The 16638-nt window shown below is 35.2% G+C and overlaps 2 protein-coding genes across 2 annotated transcripts in view; both read right to left on the reverse strand.

The window, feature by feature from the left end:
* LOC125843977 (uncharacterized) overlaps window positions 1-16638 on the reverse strand; it is a 621631-nt gene that overhangs the window by 231787 nt on the left and 373206 nt on the right. The window lies entirely within an intron of this gene.
* LOC125843976 (uncharacterized) lies at window positions 12131-14299 on the reverse strand. The gene is made up of 3 exons (XM_049523182.1): window positions 13505-14299; window positions 12841-13380; window positions 12131-12229 (listed from the first exon to the last, which is right to left on the reverse strand). The coding sequence occupies exons 1-3, from the start codon at window positions 14297-14299 to the stop codon at window positions 12131-12133; spliced, it is 1434 nt and encodes a 477-aa protein (XP_049379139.1).

Raw genomic sequence — 16638 nt, forward strand, 5'->3', positions numbered from 1 at the left:
ACCTGCCCGGTCTATATTACCTGGGGGCACATAAACACTACTGCAATCATTCCTGTACCCATCTCTGTTCTGCCAGTTTCCTTGCTCTTTATTTGCTGGCCTATCATATGAACCATCCCTAGCGTAATTTCGACTTGCGTTTCCAGAGTTGTAACCCTGATTTCCAAAGTTATAATTCCGAAAACCTCATTGGTTACCTAAATAGTTAGCTTCCTCATCAAGGTCGATGGCCTGATCCTCATACATGTTTTGGTTTCCCACAACATTTACCTTTTCAGACTTGGCAACAATATGTTTTGTGAGCAGATCTATTTGTGTCCTCATTTGTACCATGTCTTGGTCCCTTTCTTCTTCTTCTCTCTTCCTTTGTTCAACTGAAAGCTCAAATGTGTACCCAAGATCTCCTACCTCTGTATCTCTAGTATACCATCCCCTGTTATTCTTTGATACCTCATCCAACAACTGCATGCTCTTTGAGAATGGCTTCCTCATGAATGATCCTCGACAAACTGCATCATCCACAAATTGCATCAACAACAAGTTTAGTGACATAGTTTAAAGATCTATAGAAAGCTTGTTTCAGATGCCTCTCAGTAAGATCATGGTTAAGATATTTCTTTAGCTTTTGACTAAAAGTCCACCAAGTGTCATGCATTACTTCTCCTGGTAGCTGCTTGTGTGTACTTATTTCATCTTTCATCTGCAACTCTTTTGATTCAGGAAAGAATCGTTCCAGGAAAGCTTCCTTCAGCTCAGCCCAAGTTATGATGGAGTCGTTTGGCATCTCATTCAACCAATTAGTTGCCTCTCCAGTAAGAGACAGTAGAAACAACCTCAATCTCATTGTTGTTTGGTTGACTCCAGGAATCTCTTGTGACTTACAGATTTCCACAAAATTCATTAGGTGTTGGTTCACATCATCACCAACTGCACCCCTGAACATACCTTTCAGGTTCAACAATTGAGTCATAGTGCTGGTGATTGTGAACTTAACGCCTGGAGGTAGTGCAGGTAACACTATCGCTCCAGTGGCTCCAGCTCCATCCAAATTTGCATCATCCTCGTTATATATCATATGCGCTGGATGCTGAGCTCTACCCCTTAGAGCTATTGATTGGCGCTGGGGAGGGATCAATCCATCCACTCCTCTATTTTCATCTACCACTTTAGGTTGCTGTTCCCGCCGTTCTGCAAAACACCTCTTGCAACGGCTTCAACTTCTAGTCTTAACCTCTGTCTTTGCGCCTCAAGTTCTTGTGCATTCACCATTTTCGAAGAGTCTTTTGGAGTTCTGAGTCGTAAAGGATCAATGAAGCTCCTTTACTCCTGGTACTTGGCATACACAGTAGCACTCACCTGAAAGAAACACAAACACAGAACAAAATGTAAAATTAGGAAATATAACTACAAATCAAATAAAAGCTAGTAAAACACTTCTGAATTGCAATTCCCCGATAGCGGCGCCAAAATTTGATACGTCCATACTCACACTTCAATTAAGAAGTGTAAACGGTCATTGTCAATTTACAGAACTCAACGTGAGTTGAGATCGATCCCACAGAGAACTTCTTTACAGAAAAGGTTTCCCTGTCGCGTTTATTCAAATGTCGTAATTATCTCCTAAATAAACAATGACGAAAAGTAAAATGGGTTTTTGCTTTGGTATGATAGTAACTAAGATTGTAATAAAATCCGAATTAACAATTAACAGGGTTTTCAGTTCACAAGTTGTTTCGTTGATTAAAAGAAATCAGGATTGTGTTCACCATAACGCTAGTTCTAATGTTCTTCCGTAATTAAGCTTCAGGCAAATCAATACTTACAAGATTTATGCGAGTTAATTTTTTCTGACACTTCTCAGCCTAATTAGGAAATTCTCACTCACGTCCTCTCGGCCCTAGAGTGTTTCTAACTTTCACCTTCGCTTGCAATGATTTGGTGTTAAAGCTCTTTTCTCTCGAACTCAAACTTCAAATCCAATTCATTAGATTAGTTCAGCTTTTTCCTAGTTGACATTTTTCTCTAGAACAAATGGTAGATACAAGCTAACCTTAATGCGTGCACTTATTAGGTTATATGAATAACGAAAGCTAAAACTACAGATTATAACCACAAATTGCCTTTCACTTGTTTTACGAAATTACAGTTAGAATTACATCATGGATCCCACAACCCCAGTCGTAGTATTTAGCCACTCATGATTTCACACAGACAATCAACAATACATTATGAAAACATAATATAAAGACTTACGAGAATAATCAGCAAATCAACGATCACTTTAATAATCTAAAAAATCAAAATCCAAGCTTCAAACTGATCGTAATAATCAAAGTTAAAAATCCAAAACTAAAATAATCAAGAACTCAGTCGTCGTTCAAGCTAAAATAAACAGTCCTACTCGAAGTAGGATTGACATTCGAGCACTTTCACGGACCCATCAAGGGCTTCACGGTCTGTGAAGCCCTCTGTGGTCTTTCCTTGGAGCTTTCCCAAAAGTGGGTCTTCAATACTTGGCACTGGACAAGGTACTACGGACCGTCATAGGGACCGCGGCCCGTGAAGTCTCCCGTGGTCTTTACTTGGGATTTCCCAAAAGTTGGGTCTTCAATGCCAACACACTGGAAACTGCACCACGGAAGCAACCACGGTCCGTCTTGATCTTCACTTCCCGTAAAGGTGCCCATGGTCTTAACTTGTCCCCATCACTTAGCAACTTCTTTTAGCTTTGTCACTGGTTCTACACCATGACCTGCACCACGGTCCGTAGTGAGAACCACAGCCTGTGAAGTTGTCTGTGGTCTTCACTTGGTTTCAACATTCTTTCAACTCTCCTTTGCCCATCCACTGCTTTATCATCACGACCATGACCACAAACCGTGGTGATGACCGCGGTCCGTGAAGTCGTATGTGGTCGTCACTTGGTTCCTTCTGGCTTTTTCTTCATTTCTTCCCTTTTTTACTTTTCATCTGTTTCACCTGTACAACACATCCAAACACATTCTATCCACATAAATGCATTCGATTCTATTATTAATTCTTAGTTTTCAAGCATCAAATGTGCTACAATTTTACGACACATTAGTCACGAGACAACGATTCCTTTTATGAAATAACAAAATAAGGAAATAAGTGAATATCCAGATATTTTGAAGTGAACAACTTAAATTTTTTATCTTTGAACTCACACAACTTCATGACTTACGATCGTGATTTCTTGGAGTCTTTGATGTTTTCATTTTACAATACTTTTTCCATTTATAAATATATGATTCAATTGAATATATAGACATTCCGGATGGTTGAGACATTTTATCAAATTTCAAAAATTGAAATATAAAGTAGAAAAAAAATAAAAGATGAATGAAATGTGCAGTGAATAAAATCAGCCATAGCTCACCAAAGATTTATGAAAATATAGTTTCACATAAAAAGTTAATAAAAATAATTGTAGTTCGTCCATTTGTGAGTGATTTACCTATAAAATTTGTGTGATATTGTTTTGAATTTTGGGTTATTGACGGAGTTAAATTAGTTTGTCATGAATGCCCACAAATGGGTGAAGTGTCCATTTTGTTCTATAATTTTTGGAGAAGTTCCCTTTTGATCTTTAATATTTAAAAAGTGTCCATTTTGAGGTCGGACTTCAGTGCTATGTGTACAAGAGTGAATACAAGTAGAATATGATTGCTCAACAATGGGTAAGTTGTTTGAAGATGAATAAAACAAAAGTAATGGGTAGAGGAAGTCTGGGTTGCAATCAGCCATAGCTCACCAAAGATTTATGAAAATACAGGCCTCCTCAAATAGAGATCATTGCGACCAACTTCTACTAAACAAAATAAGTTGTTCTTCTTCTCACGTTCTCTTACATATATTTATTATTTCTATTAAATACATAAAAAAATTATTGAATATTTCATACATAAATTGTGGATAAAATCACGATTAAAAAATAGGCAAAAGTTTGGGGGACCAAAAGTGCACCAATATCGCAAACATAAGGGACTATAAATACTTCGTGTGACTCAAGAATGACTTTGAATCTTAACCAGAAAATAAGGGACTACTTTAGGTGTTTTCTCGTTATATCATATTAAGTACAAAATTAACCTCGACAAAATCTACTTAGCACATACATACCGTTCAATTAATATAAAAGTCAAACAATATTACGTATCACCTAGATATATAGATCATATGAATTAAAACAGATAAAATGTTTTCGTGATGTAATACAAACGCATTGTCCAATAATCAACATGTATATATACACGCTTCCATTGGTGGGGTTATCGGGAGCTAGCGATAAACCATGAGGGACTCACAAATGTGTAATTTATAAGTTGCACAAGATATTTTCCGCAAGTCCTTGAGCACAAGAAGGGGGTGCTTCTGCTCAGGAGCGACATAGTTAAACATGACCTTGATGGTCTTCCACATTCGAGAAAACATGAGGTCCTGTGAGTGCATTTTTGTCTTCTCCTCATCAAGATCCCTTGTGGAGTGCTGCATAGTCCTAAGCAGAATGTTAGGGTTTTGTCATGATTTTCTTACCTTATTTGAAGTTTTTTTTTTTCTAAAGAAAAGCCAAAGTATTACCATAAATGCTTGAACTTTTCCTGAAAGAAAAATATTTTTTTTCCATATTTGGTCTATTCTTTCCTTATAGGAAAAGTTTGGAAATCTATAAATTGAAGATCTCTATTCTCATAACATAACACAATAATATCCACAACGTAGTCATTTAGAGACTTTTGTTTATGGGGTGATTTTCTCTATACATTTTTTATATTTTTTATTAGTTTTTAATATGTAGGCCAATTAACCAAATTTCATATAATAATATTTTATTTTTTAGTATAAGTTGTTGTCATCTGATTTATCGATGTCATGATTTGCAATTGTAAACTTTCGCATGATGCCCCAATCACTTTTGAATCCAACACAGAAAGAGGTGGGGTTGTGGCTCTGGCAGGGGCGCACTCCATGAATCTCCAGAGTATGGCCAAGTCCTCCTCCAAAAGGTGCTAGTGATCGAGGGTTGGAACTGGGAAAAAAGAGTCGGAGCCGGGTCATCGTTATCATCATTCGATATGATTACTCTCTACTTCGCTCACTTTCCTCCTCTTCTTACCCTTAGAGACAACCACCTTTACTCGGAGAGGGTTAAAGGTCGGGGGCATTCATGTCTAACACTAAATTGGTACCTATCACGGGCACTCTAACTCGCTTGCATAGTGCTGACACTAGACTCAAAAGAAAAGGGACTTTCTTGTTGCCAGTAGAAGTTTTTCAACTCTGACACGATCTGTCCCTTCACGTTCAATTGAATGCCACATGTGAAGTTGCCCAACGGATGAATCCACCGGGACACCAATTCAACCACCTCCTAGCATCGACTGTGAAGTAAGTACGGGTGATACCCCAATACTAGGCCAGTAGACCTGACCCCTGAACTCTTCCTTGATTTGTGTATCTCTCAACCATTTCATTTCATGTCCATCCCTCGGAGTTTGGCCTCACATGAGGCATTTGAAACATCAGTCACTCATTTCACTTCAATGTTAGATTGGATATCCACAAGTATGTCCACTTCTCAGATACAGACGGTAGGTTTGAGGTCATCTCTACGCACGATAAGAAGTAGAGCATAAAAATCCCTTACCCAGCCCCAGCGCCCGACAAGGAAATCGTCTACTAATGGGCTCAATCGAACTCTTCAAGCCGAGCATAGAAGTCTCTAGATTTCTCTTCCACCCCTCACATGCGGAAGAATCTTTCGTAATCGAAACATGTCCTCTGGTAGTCCTTGTATCTCTCCCTGGAAACCTTTGGAATGGTAGATCTTGTTCTGAAATGGTAGTCATTGAGTCATAAGATTTGTAAGATTTTCAAATAAGTGTATTAGAACTCATAAGATATAAGGAAAAATCGAAGAGAAATCTCACCCATGGCCATATTAGGGAGTTATTGCCTGTTGCCTCCCGTTATACCGGGCTGGCTCCGGCTATGGCGAGAATTTTTCTGCTACAACAGCTCCCACTATAGCAAAGCAAGGTCCCATATTTTCGAGATCAGGTGCTTCAATAACGCCCCTTGACTGAAAAAATTGTTTTTAACAAATTAACATCAGATCAATGTTCCCAAAGTACCCTACTACTATTTCATGCAAAAGATAGTGCATTATAACTTCTAAATATTGCTCGAATCTACATTTTCAAACCAAGAACAAACCTTCACCTTTCCCATTATTTTAAACCTGATTTCGGCCATTAAAACTGTAATCCTTATGCCCAGAATGTTGTAACCCTAAGGGAAACATAAATACTTCAAAAATTTCACCAAATCAAAGAAAAAATTTCAAAATTCAAAACTAACCTAATACCTATTCTAATTACCCAAATTCTAGTATACAACAATCTATATTCATAGAATTAAATAAAGAGAGTGAGTATTGCAATCATTACCTTAGTTTTTGACATCGGGAGCAAAGTGATCAGGAAAGAAAATAGAGTTTAATGAAAAAAGGGAAGAATTGGTGAGAAACCCATTTCTCACTTTATATTTGGTTTCCGACCCGTCAGCCTCTATAGCGGGATCCATGTTCGTGGACAGGACAATTTTTGTTGTTTCATTCATTCAATCCATCTGACCCTATTTATTAGTGAGGCCCCAATATATTTGAGCACTGAGAAGGGGGTTACTATCACGACCCAAAAATAGACGTGATGACACTTGTCTTAACCCACCAAGACAAGTCAGCCTAAAACTCAATCATTATAATAAAATGCGGAAATTTTTATAATAAACTCAAAAATACCCCCAAAATCTAGTTGTCACGTGTATAAGCCTCTAAAGTATTACAAGTGAATCAAAAGAAAAAATACAAGTCTCATATGACATTGTTTCTAGAGTAGAATAAGATCATAAACAGGAGTAAGAAGGTCTGCTGAGTTGACAAACAACTACCTCACAAATCTCTAAGAAGCCTCGGAAAGAAGAGAATATATCATAAAGGTCCGGGCTAGAACCTACAAAAAAATGTAGTAGCAAGGGGTGAGTACCAAACCATGCGGTACTCAGCAAGTAAACCTCTAAACATAAATTAAAAGGATAGAATACATGTACTCCTTACACCCCAACCGAACCTCCACAACTACAACCTGCATAAAATCAGCCCAACCTAACAGATCACAATTCACATAGCACATACTAACAATCACATATTCTCAACAACAAGCTCAATATTCATCAATTACAATCTCCATGACTACAACCTGCGTAAAACCAGCCCAACCTAACAGTTCATAATTCACATAGCACACAGTTCAACGACAACACTCTAACAATTACATATTCTCAACAACAAGATCAATATTCACCAATCAAAGTTCCACATAAAGGCACTCACAAGATCAGCAAAACACAATATCAAGTTCACTAATGATAATTATGTGCAATGCAATGGGATGCAATGTCAAGTATAGTGATGCATGTCTGACCTAGTGATACACACCTACTGTCTCTCAGTCCGGGACCCATGAGGGACATATCTGTCCATGCATCCATCGCGGCGCGCGATACGTCCCGTGATATATAGTATACATCGTGGCGCGTGATACGTCCCTCGAAATATAGTATCAGTCACGGCGCTCAACACGTCCCTCAAAATGGTACATCCTTTTTAATTTCTTATTCTTTCTCAATTCACATAACATTTTTCACAACCATGTCTCAGAACAATGCAAATGACATGTTCACATAAATAATGAGGAGATAACCATTTTCATAACATTGCACAATTCACAACAACACAATCATGATATAACATCAATAATGATTCAACAAGCCTTTCAAACCGTTCTCAACACATCACACACAAATAATTAGTCACATTGCCTTTTATTACCCCTTTTTCATCATTAGAATTAATCAATGTGGACAAGTCAACCCATCACCAAATCTCACTACCTCCAAACACATATTACAAAGAAATACACGAATTTCATACACTTAACAAGGGTTTAGAAATTCACTTGCCTCAATCAATCAAGAATTCACTCTGAAACTTGAGTCTTCCCCTTTCGTTGAAATTTCAAATCAAAGCAATCTATTCAAATAAATGACACACAATAAGATTTCAAAACTAACAACACTCATATTACTATGTGTTTAGCTTTGGACCAAAAATTCACCCAAGTTTATAATCAAGTTCCTAAATCTTGATGTCACTTAACATTTCAATTATTATATTTTCCAAGTTTCAAGCCTAGGGTTAAGTTTCAATTTCTCTAATATCATAAGTCTGATGAAATTTATATAATATAATACGTCTAATATTTAATTACGTATACCAATATATCATAGTCAAGCAACGAATAAGCAAATCAATTCACTGAAAACCATAGATTACAGAACCTATGCACCCTATACTTTTCAATCTCATCCTGACACCATTATTACTTAATCAGTGCCTCAATATTAATCATTATTAGCCAATCATGACATCAAACAATTTCCTCCCCCAAAACATCAAAAGAACGATCCAGCAACATTAGTTGCACTTCACTTTGCAATATTAAATTAAACTAAATTCTATTACTCTACATTCTATATTTATTAGTGCTTAATACTAGTATGAAACATGAGATCAACCTTACCTGAAGCCAACCGTGCTCGTGTTGATAGGGCTAGATAGGTTATCACTTCTTTCTCCCTTTCTTTTCCTTTTTCCCGTCTAAAATTTTGACCCTATTCCGTTAGTTTGTTTTTCTTTTTCCCATTTTGCTGACTTTAACAGTTTAGAGCTTTTGCCCTTAATTCTTTTTTTATTTATTTATTTATTTTCTATTATTATCAATAAAATAATCCTTTATTAAATCTGAAAATCATGTCACTCATTCTTATAAGTCATAAATTTTTTTATAAAAGCTACTAAAAAGGTTAATATAAAAATAATTATTAAAATTCATAAAACGACTAAGAGGGTCATTACAGGTACTCTAATTTTTCATGTATGAATCGAGGAAAGGGTTCCCTGACAGAGAGGGATTCGATTTGGAGTACGCTTAGGGATGTGGGAGTTTCAATGGTTCACGTAAGGCTATAATTCTCTTTTTACGCTATCAAAATAGGGTGATAGTATTCCACAACCGGCTTTTTTTCCTTCCGTCTTTAAAGTTGTTCGGGGATGAATAATGAATAAATTAATATATGTTCTAACGACCTGTTCCTTCGTTATTCAAAAGACACCTCATTGTTGGACCTGATTTTTTTAAAAAAAACTGTTGTCGAATAAATTGGGGTGACATAAAAAAAGTTTCAGAATTTGAGATTGATCCAAGCTGACATCAACCCAATTTAGCGAAAAATTTCCTATTATGGCACCGGACAGCCGTTACATCGGGGTTAATAGGTTCAAAACCTAAAAATAAAGATTTTATAATTTGATTCCTCCTCTTCAATTGAAAAGGAGATGAGGTTTACTCCAAAAACGGTCATAAGTTTCTCAAAGCTTAGGAACAATGGAGAGAAAAGATTCCAACACAAATGGGGTAAAACAAAATCCATGGATTCAAGGACTACTCCGTCAATATTTGCCCCATGGAGTCAAGAGTTCATGTTCGGACTTATCTAGACTTGACTGAATAGTTAGATCCATTTTCTGAATGCATAAGATGTTTAGATAGGCCAAAAATTTTATGTTTATGCCTTGGGACAAGGAATCTGAGTGGCTAAAACGTGTTGATTATAGCTATTTATGTTGAGAAACAATGGTGGTATGTAATGTTGACTTTATGAAGGCCGATGGGTATTGCCTTTTATGGTTGTAAATCTTGAGGTAATTGGATTTTAGGTGAGTTCTGGCTTTGGAAGGTAGGTAATGGTTGAGTTGTTTCTCAATTTACGTTATGTGTACACATTAACTATTTCACTAATATTACTTGTACAAAATGTAATTGGGGAGTAAAAGGGACGAATGTGAAATAATATCTTGTTGTCAATCTCATCAATGAATTTTTAAAAAATGTTTATGGTCTTACAAGTGTGGTTATATTCATTGAGATTATGATTATGATTGTGATTATGTGATGTCTGTGATTCTTGAATTACTCGGATACCATGCCTGGCAAAATTTTGATTGACTTGGGTACCACGCTTGATACGGAAAATCTATTGGTTGACTCGGGTACCACGCCCCATACAGGTTCTCTAATGATTTGCTCGGGTACCACACCTGATACAAATTCTATATTGGTTTGATCAAATACCACGCCTGGTACATGTTTGATTGCTCTTTTGTTTGTTGGTTCCATGAGTGAAACATGTATATTCATCTTGATGTATTCATCTTATGTAGTTCTATGAGTAGCCGGTTTGGTGGGTTTATTTGATGGGATGGTTCTTGTTTAGATCGAGATTTCATGTTAACCATCGTGGATGATATCTTAGGGATCCTTGGGTGGTCCGGGTCACCGAAGGGGAAGCTTGAGTCATGTATGATTTAAGTCAAGGGGGGAGTGGGTAAGTAAGAGTGGCCAAGGGCTCGAGTGTTGGCAGGGAATCTTAAAAGAGGCAACAGACCGGTTAACAGAGATAGTTGGTAGATTTGAATTCATGATCATTAGAATCAGTAGGATAATTCTTCTATTGGCAAGATGGGCGGGTTCGAGAAGTCTTTATATGACAGAGGGGTTAAGTTATGACTGAATAGGAGGGTGATCTGGCTCCTAATGATAGAGTTGACAACATAAATGAGGTAGAGAGGCTTGGGGTAGAGTGTATGAGTTAAGAGGTAGTATTACTAGATAGTAAGGGTTGTGGTTAAATGATCGGGGTTGTGTAGCTTCAAGTTATATGTTTCTAATTATTTATATGATATATATTATGTGGTGGATTCAGATCGGCCGATGATGTCTATCAGTATGTGTTTTTTGTACTGATACTACTTTTGCTATGCCACTTGGTATAGTTTGGTTGCAGGATTAGTGATGTTTCTTAAGTGAAGATGATGATGATCTCCGGCAGCTTCTATTCATTTTCCTTATGATGGGAGATGTGTCTTGATTTCAGATTTTGTATTCTTTTAGAAGCTCTTGTACATGTTTAGACTAGTTCCTAGAGGGAGGGTTTTCGTGTATTTTACAATAATTTTTCTAATTTAATCAAGGTTGAGGTTGTTTTCTCTTGTGTTATTAAGATGAAAGATGAAGTACCAGGTTTCAGTTTACTTCTGCATTACCAATTTTAAATCAGGTGGCAAGAATTCTCCTATCTAGGTGTTAGAGTAAGTGCTCACACAGTCCGATAGTTTGAACCATGGCATTATTAGACCAAACATCTCCCCTTGGGACACTCCGATATAGTTTATGAGAAAGAAGAACAAGACTATGAAAATGTACATTGACTATTGACAATTGAACATCAAGAACAAGTATCCTACACTCTAGTCTCTCCCTATTTACACTCTTTCAGCCCTTAATCTTCCTAAGACCTCTGTTGAATTGATTCTAAAACACATGGATAAGATCTTTCTCCACTCCTGATAATCAAAAAATATCATTGGAACAGTTGGTCTAACCTTTGTCTCCCCAATGAGGTAGGTGGTGTGGCTATCAGAAGTTCACATGATATTGTTGATACACCAGCTATTAGGAGATAATGGAGACTTTAGAATCAATTGTTCTATTTGGGCTGAACCTTTAAAGGCTACTGCTCTGGAATGCACATTGTCCAAAAAAGGTGTGAGGGTCGAGCCTAACCATCGAATTTTTTGGTTATTTGGTATTTGATAATTCGGTATTTGGTATGATATTCGTGAGTAAAATTTTAGAATTATGGTATTCGGGTTTGGATTTGGTATGAGACATTAGTACCTTGGGCTGATTACCCAAGTGATAGATTATAATTATAAACAATTCATAACAATTAACATTTGAGAAAAGTAAATTCAATCGCAAGAAATAAGATTGATATAAATGCTTATGAAAATCTTAGTAGCTCAGTTAGTTGGCTACCTGAACTTTCACCTTATTGGTGAACGTTCGATTCCCTACTTTATATCCCCTTCTCCTAAAAATAAGAAGAAGAAAAATACAAATGCTTATACAACAACTCGATAAATCAATCAAGCTATTATCTCATTTATCTTACACTCTCTATATTTGATATCTGCCTTATTTGATCCTGCCTCATGGATTATATCACAACATTCACATTTATCGATCTGAAAAAACAAAAACACAGACAAAGAGAAGGTTAATAAATATTTAGATGTCGGATTAGATATATGTTGACTTTCAATATATTAGTGGAGCTTCAAATATTAAGCTCATTCATGACGTTATATACTTGAGTATATGTGAAGAAAACAAAGAAAAAAAGAGCAAGTTAAAGAAAGAAATACTTTCCTCAAAATTATGTGCAAACCACTTACATTATATACTTAGTGTTCACGTGCGTTGTACGTGTATTTGATCGCATGTTAATTAATTGGTATAATTATTTTTAAAAGTAAACAAAACATCACTAAAACATTCATGTGAGCAGTGAGGTATAAATTAAAACTAAAAGGAAAGAAGTAAAATTAATATAATGAAATTTTTTATTGTTTTAAAAAATTGTGAAGATATTAGACATACGAACACTTGAATAAGTTCTTTGAAATTGCTCGTGCAAAGTTAAAATTCTAAAAGCTTGAGTTTTGTATTTATGAGTTTCGAATTTAAAAAAAAGACAGTTTATTGGTTTTAAATAAATTATATCATACATAGTAAGCAATTTTGTAATACAAACACAAGGTTTTGAGAGAAAATTATTGGACATAGAAAGCATTACCCGGATACGTTTGGTTGTTGACGAGTAAACATGAATTTCAGAAACATACTCTGCAGAAAAATTTCCAGAAGACAAACAAGCTTCTATCCCTCGAGGCCATCCTCTAGTATACGTAGTAACAATTTCACCTCTTTGAGTTTTTTTAACGGACTTGAAGAAAAAAACATGAGGAGCTTCACAAGGATCCCAAGATGGACTTCTAACATCAAACATGTAATATGGTGGATTAGGACTTGGTTGCCATGTTTTAAACGTTTCAATTGGCCTTTGTATCCAACTTCTAGGCATAATTTTCTCATAAATATGAGCTGAGTATCCCCAAGAAACTGAAAATGTCCAATTGCTAGATTTTTTGTGACATATAGTTTGTTGTAACATGCGCGATTGATCATATTTTGCAACTTTTTGAAGGTGGAACACTGATTTTACACGATCCATAGAAGGAAAAATTGGATCAACCATGTCAAAATGATGAAGGGACGTTAATAGAGACTTTGGATGATATGATAGAAATCCAGATATGTCACCACGAAGATCAATCTACAAGTCATCAATATTAAAGTTTTAGTATATATTAAGGGAAAAGAGAAAAGTAGATTCATAGTATAGTCACAAAGGTGACTTTTTTTTTCTTTGATACTATCGGCGTATATAAGTCAGATACCTGATGAATACCCTGAAGAGGAGAAAGATTGACTCCAATATCAGCTATACAATTCATTGTTGTTCTATCAGCAGATGTCAAGTGTGCATATCTCTTTAAGCAAGACATAACATTTTTTGCAAATTCTCTAGCCAAAGGATAACTCATTATAATTCCAGCTCCACCAAAAGCTTGATTAAATGAGTACCAATAATTTGACAATATAAATTCTGAATGTCCTCCAAAATAATAATACTTTGTATGATCATATTGCGCAAGAATATCAACCATATTATCCACAAAAAATATTGAATCATCGTCCCCCATAATTATCCATCTTACCCCTTCATGTACCTCCCTAACTACCTCCATAATCCCATGAACCATTCTTAAAACTCTTGGCTCAACATGATTTGTTTCCTTAAGAAGTTTTGAGACATTATCGGATATTCGATAAGGAGGTGAATTTAAGGACCATGGGAGAAGATCATCACCTTGAGGAGGAACATCTAGTAAAAGATGTCCTTTTGTAATATTTGGTCTCCACCATGATTCAATATATGATTTTCTATGGTGCCAAGCTTTTTGTGACCCTAAAAGTCCAAAAATAATGTGACTAATGTTGGTGGATGATATACTTGTTGTTTGAGTAGTAGATGGACATGATATTGTGGATTTCAAAGAAGAGAAAAGATCAGAAGATGCAAAATGATTAGAGTCATTGAAAAATAAAATGGTGCACAAGTATAGGACTAGACCACAAATTAGTAATGTTTTGCAAATGCTAAGGACATAATAGTTCTCAAATTTAGACATTTTAGAGATATTTGGGTAGTGAGAATTAGTGACATGAAAACAAATGAACCAATGCTAGCTCATTTTAACTCTTCAAGGCTTTACAACCCCCCCCCCCCCCCCCCCCCCCCCCCCCCCCCNCCCCCCCCCCCCCCCCACAACCCCCCACTCCACCACAATTTGTCTCATTGGCTTTCTACTAATTCTTTGAGTTAAATTTTGTTGTATTTTCGAAAGGTAAAGTTGGGATAAATTGGCAAAGATTTACTTTCTAGAACGTTAATATAAAGTTAGTTATTATCATAATTTGAATAAAATATTACGTGTTTGGATAAAAATATTGTTACTTAATATGGAGAAAATATAGCTTCAAACACAATCATTATACTTTGCTCTGATTATCACAAAACTCTACAATACAAATACCGAAAACTCGAAACTTCATGACATTATCCTTGAGTTCAAAAGTAGTATTATGTGTGACATAACAATATTTTTCACATTATTTGATGTATCTATTTTTAAAATTTTATATATTTTAATCAAAACATTACTTATGGTAATTCCCGATATACATAATGCATAGTATATCTTTTTTCTCCATATTTCATTTGACTTATCTTCGAATATAATTAATAAATATGTTGGAACTTTGATAAATAGACTAACAAATTAGGTCAGCGTATACATGCATCTCCTTGTCAAAATTAAATGTGTATATTAAGGTATCATAGCAATATCTTTATATTTTACAAGTCAAACTTTGTCTCTTTGAGTTCACAATAAGGAATTTATTAGGAATTCAATCTTTTAAGTTATCTTCCAAATCCCGTTCTTAAAGAGGCAGTCATCTTTGTACAACATAAAATAATATTTAATAGGGAAATAGCTTCAAAATGACTATGCCTTGGATTATTTAGTTGTTTAATTATTGGTGTGTTAATTTAGAATCGATGTGTTTCACTTAAAAAGTACAATTTAAATATCAAATTTTGATTTTTTTCTAACATAGCAAGCAACATTCTCTCTTTGATTACCGTGGTCAAGTTACACCTTGTTTGGATGGTTGTATTGTATTGTATTGTATTTTAGGGTTGGAAGTGAGGAGTGTTTATCATTCAAGCATTCTCTTATTATTGAATATTCTTAAGTCTCCCAACGGTCAAATCTTTTGCATTACGCAAAATCTATTGTTATCTGTTTTCAAAAAGGTCGCATTTGCTTTTTGAGGTCTTCTTCAAATTTCAAGCATTGCAACAAGTTATCATTATAATGAAGCAACATAACACTATTTAAATATCATTATATCAACTTATCAAATTCATGAGCCAAATTTTATTATTCTAATTTTATATCATATATTTCATTTAAAATATTCATTATTTATATTCTTACATCATAAGGTTTAGGTACATCCTACCCTCCACATACCTCACTTGTAGAATTACACTGTGTATGTTATTATTGCTATATTGTCATTCAATTTATGAAAAAAAAAAATCTTTATGAAGTTTGGCTTTATGCCTTCAATCTTGTTGAGAAGTGAGGGGTGGAGGGTGCTTACTATCCAAGCAACCCACTTCTATCACTTTGTTTGATATGTTATACAAAATCATAATAAAGAAAAATAATAATTTTATTAGGTATCCAAAAAGTTATTAAAAAATAAATTTAACAATTAAAACTTAGTAAGAATAAGACTGGCAGGGCTCAGAGGTGGAGCTACGGTGGTGTCAGAGTGTCCATTTGGACACCCTTCATCAGAAAATTACATTATATATAAAAATCAAATTTTACTTTATATATATATATACAGGTTAAAAGGAAGAGATGAACGGGGTAGTAACTTATAAAAAAAAAAAAAAAAAAAAAAAGGAAAAAGGAAAAACAGGACACATATAAGATAAACATGACCAGACACGAGTAAGAGGGAGTACTGAGTAGAATTTACAAAAATCTGAATTTCTGCTATTCTGCTATTTTGTCGATTTCTGCTATATTAAGTTCTGTGTTTCTTATTTTGCGTGTTCGTTTCACGTCGGGTACACCATAAAATTATTTTGCCGATTTCTGCTATATTAAGTTCTGTATTTTCCGTATTTATTATTATCTGTATTTTCTGTATTTATTATTTTCTGTATTTTCTGTATTTACTGTATATTCTGTATTTTTTCTGTATTTATCCATATTTTTTGTATTTATTGGTTTCAGAGCGAGAAGTTGTTGGGAAGTAATCATTTAATGAGAAGACCGCTACGTAGTACTCAGACATATTTAGAAACTAAAAGAAAGTTTAATGAGAAGACCGCTACGTAGTACTCAGACATATTTAGAAACTAAAAGAAAGTTAGAAAGTCTAT

The sequence above is a fragment of the Solanum stenotomum genome, chromosome 11 (assembly GCF_019186545.1).
Source record: "Solanum stenotomum isolate F172 chromosome 11, ASM1918654v1, whole genome shotgun sequence".
In the NCBI taxonomy this organism is placed as follows: Eukaryota; Viridiplantae; Streptophyta; class Magnoliopsida; order Solanales; family Solanaceae; genus Solanum; species Solanum stenotomum.

Coding starts and splice junctions, on each gene's coding strand:
- LOC125843976 (XM_049523182.1), bottom strand. CDS start 14,299: ATGTCTAAATTTGAGAACTATTATGTCCTTAGCATTTGCAAAACATTA. Junction 13,381..13,504: donor CTCTTCAGGGTATTCATCAG/GTATCTGACTTA, acceptor GATGACTTGTAG/ATTGATCTTCGTGGTGACAT. Junction 12,230..12,840: donor CAACAACCAAACGTATCCGG/GTAATGCTTTCT, acceptor TTGTTTTTTCAG/ATCGATAAATGTGAATGTTG.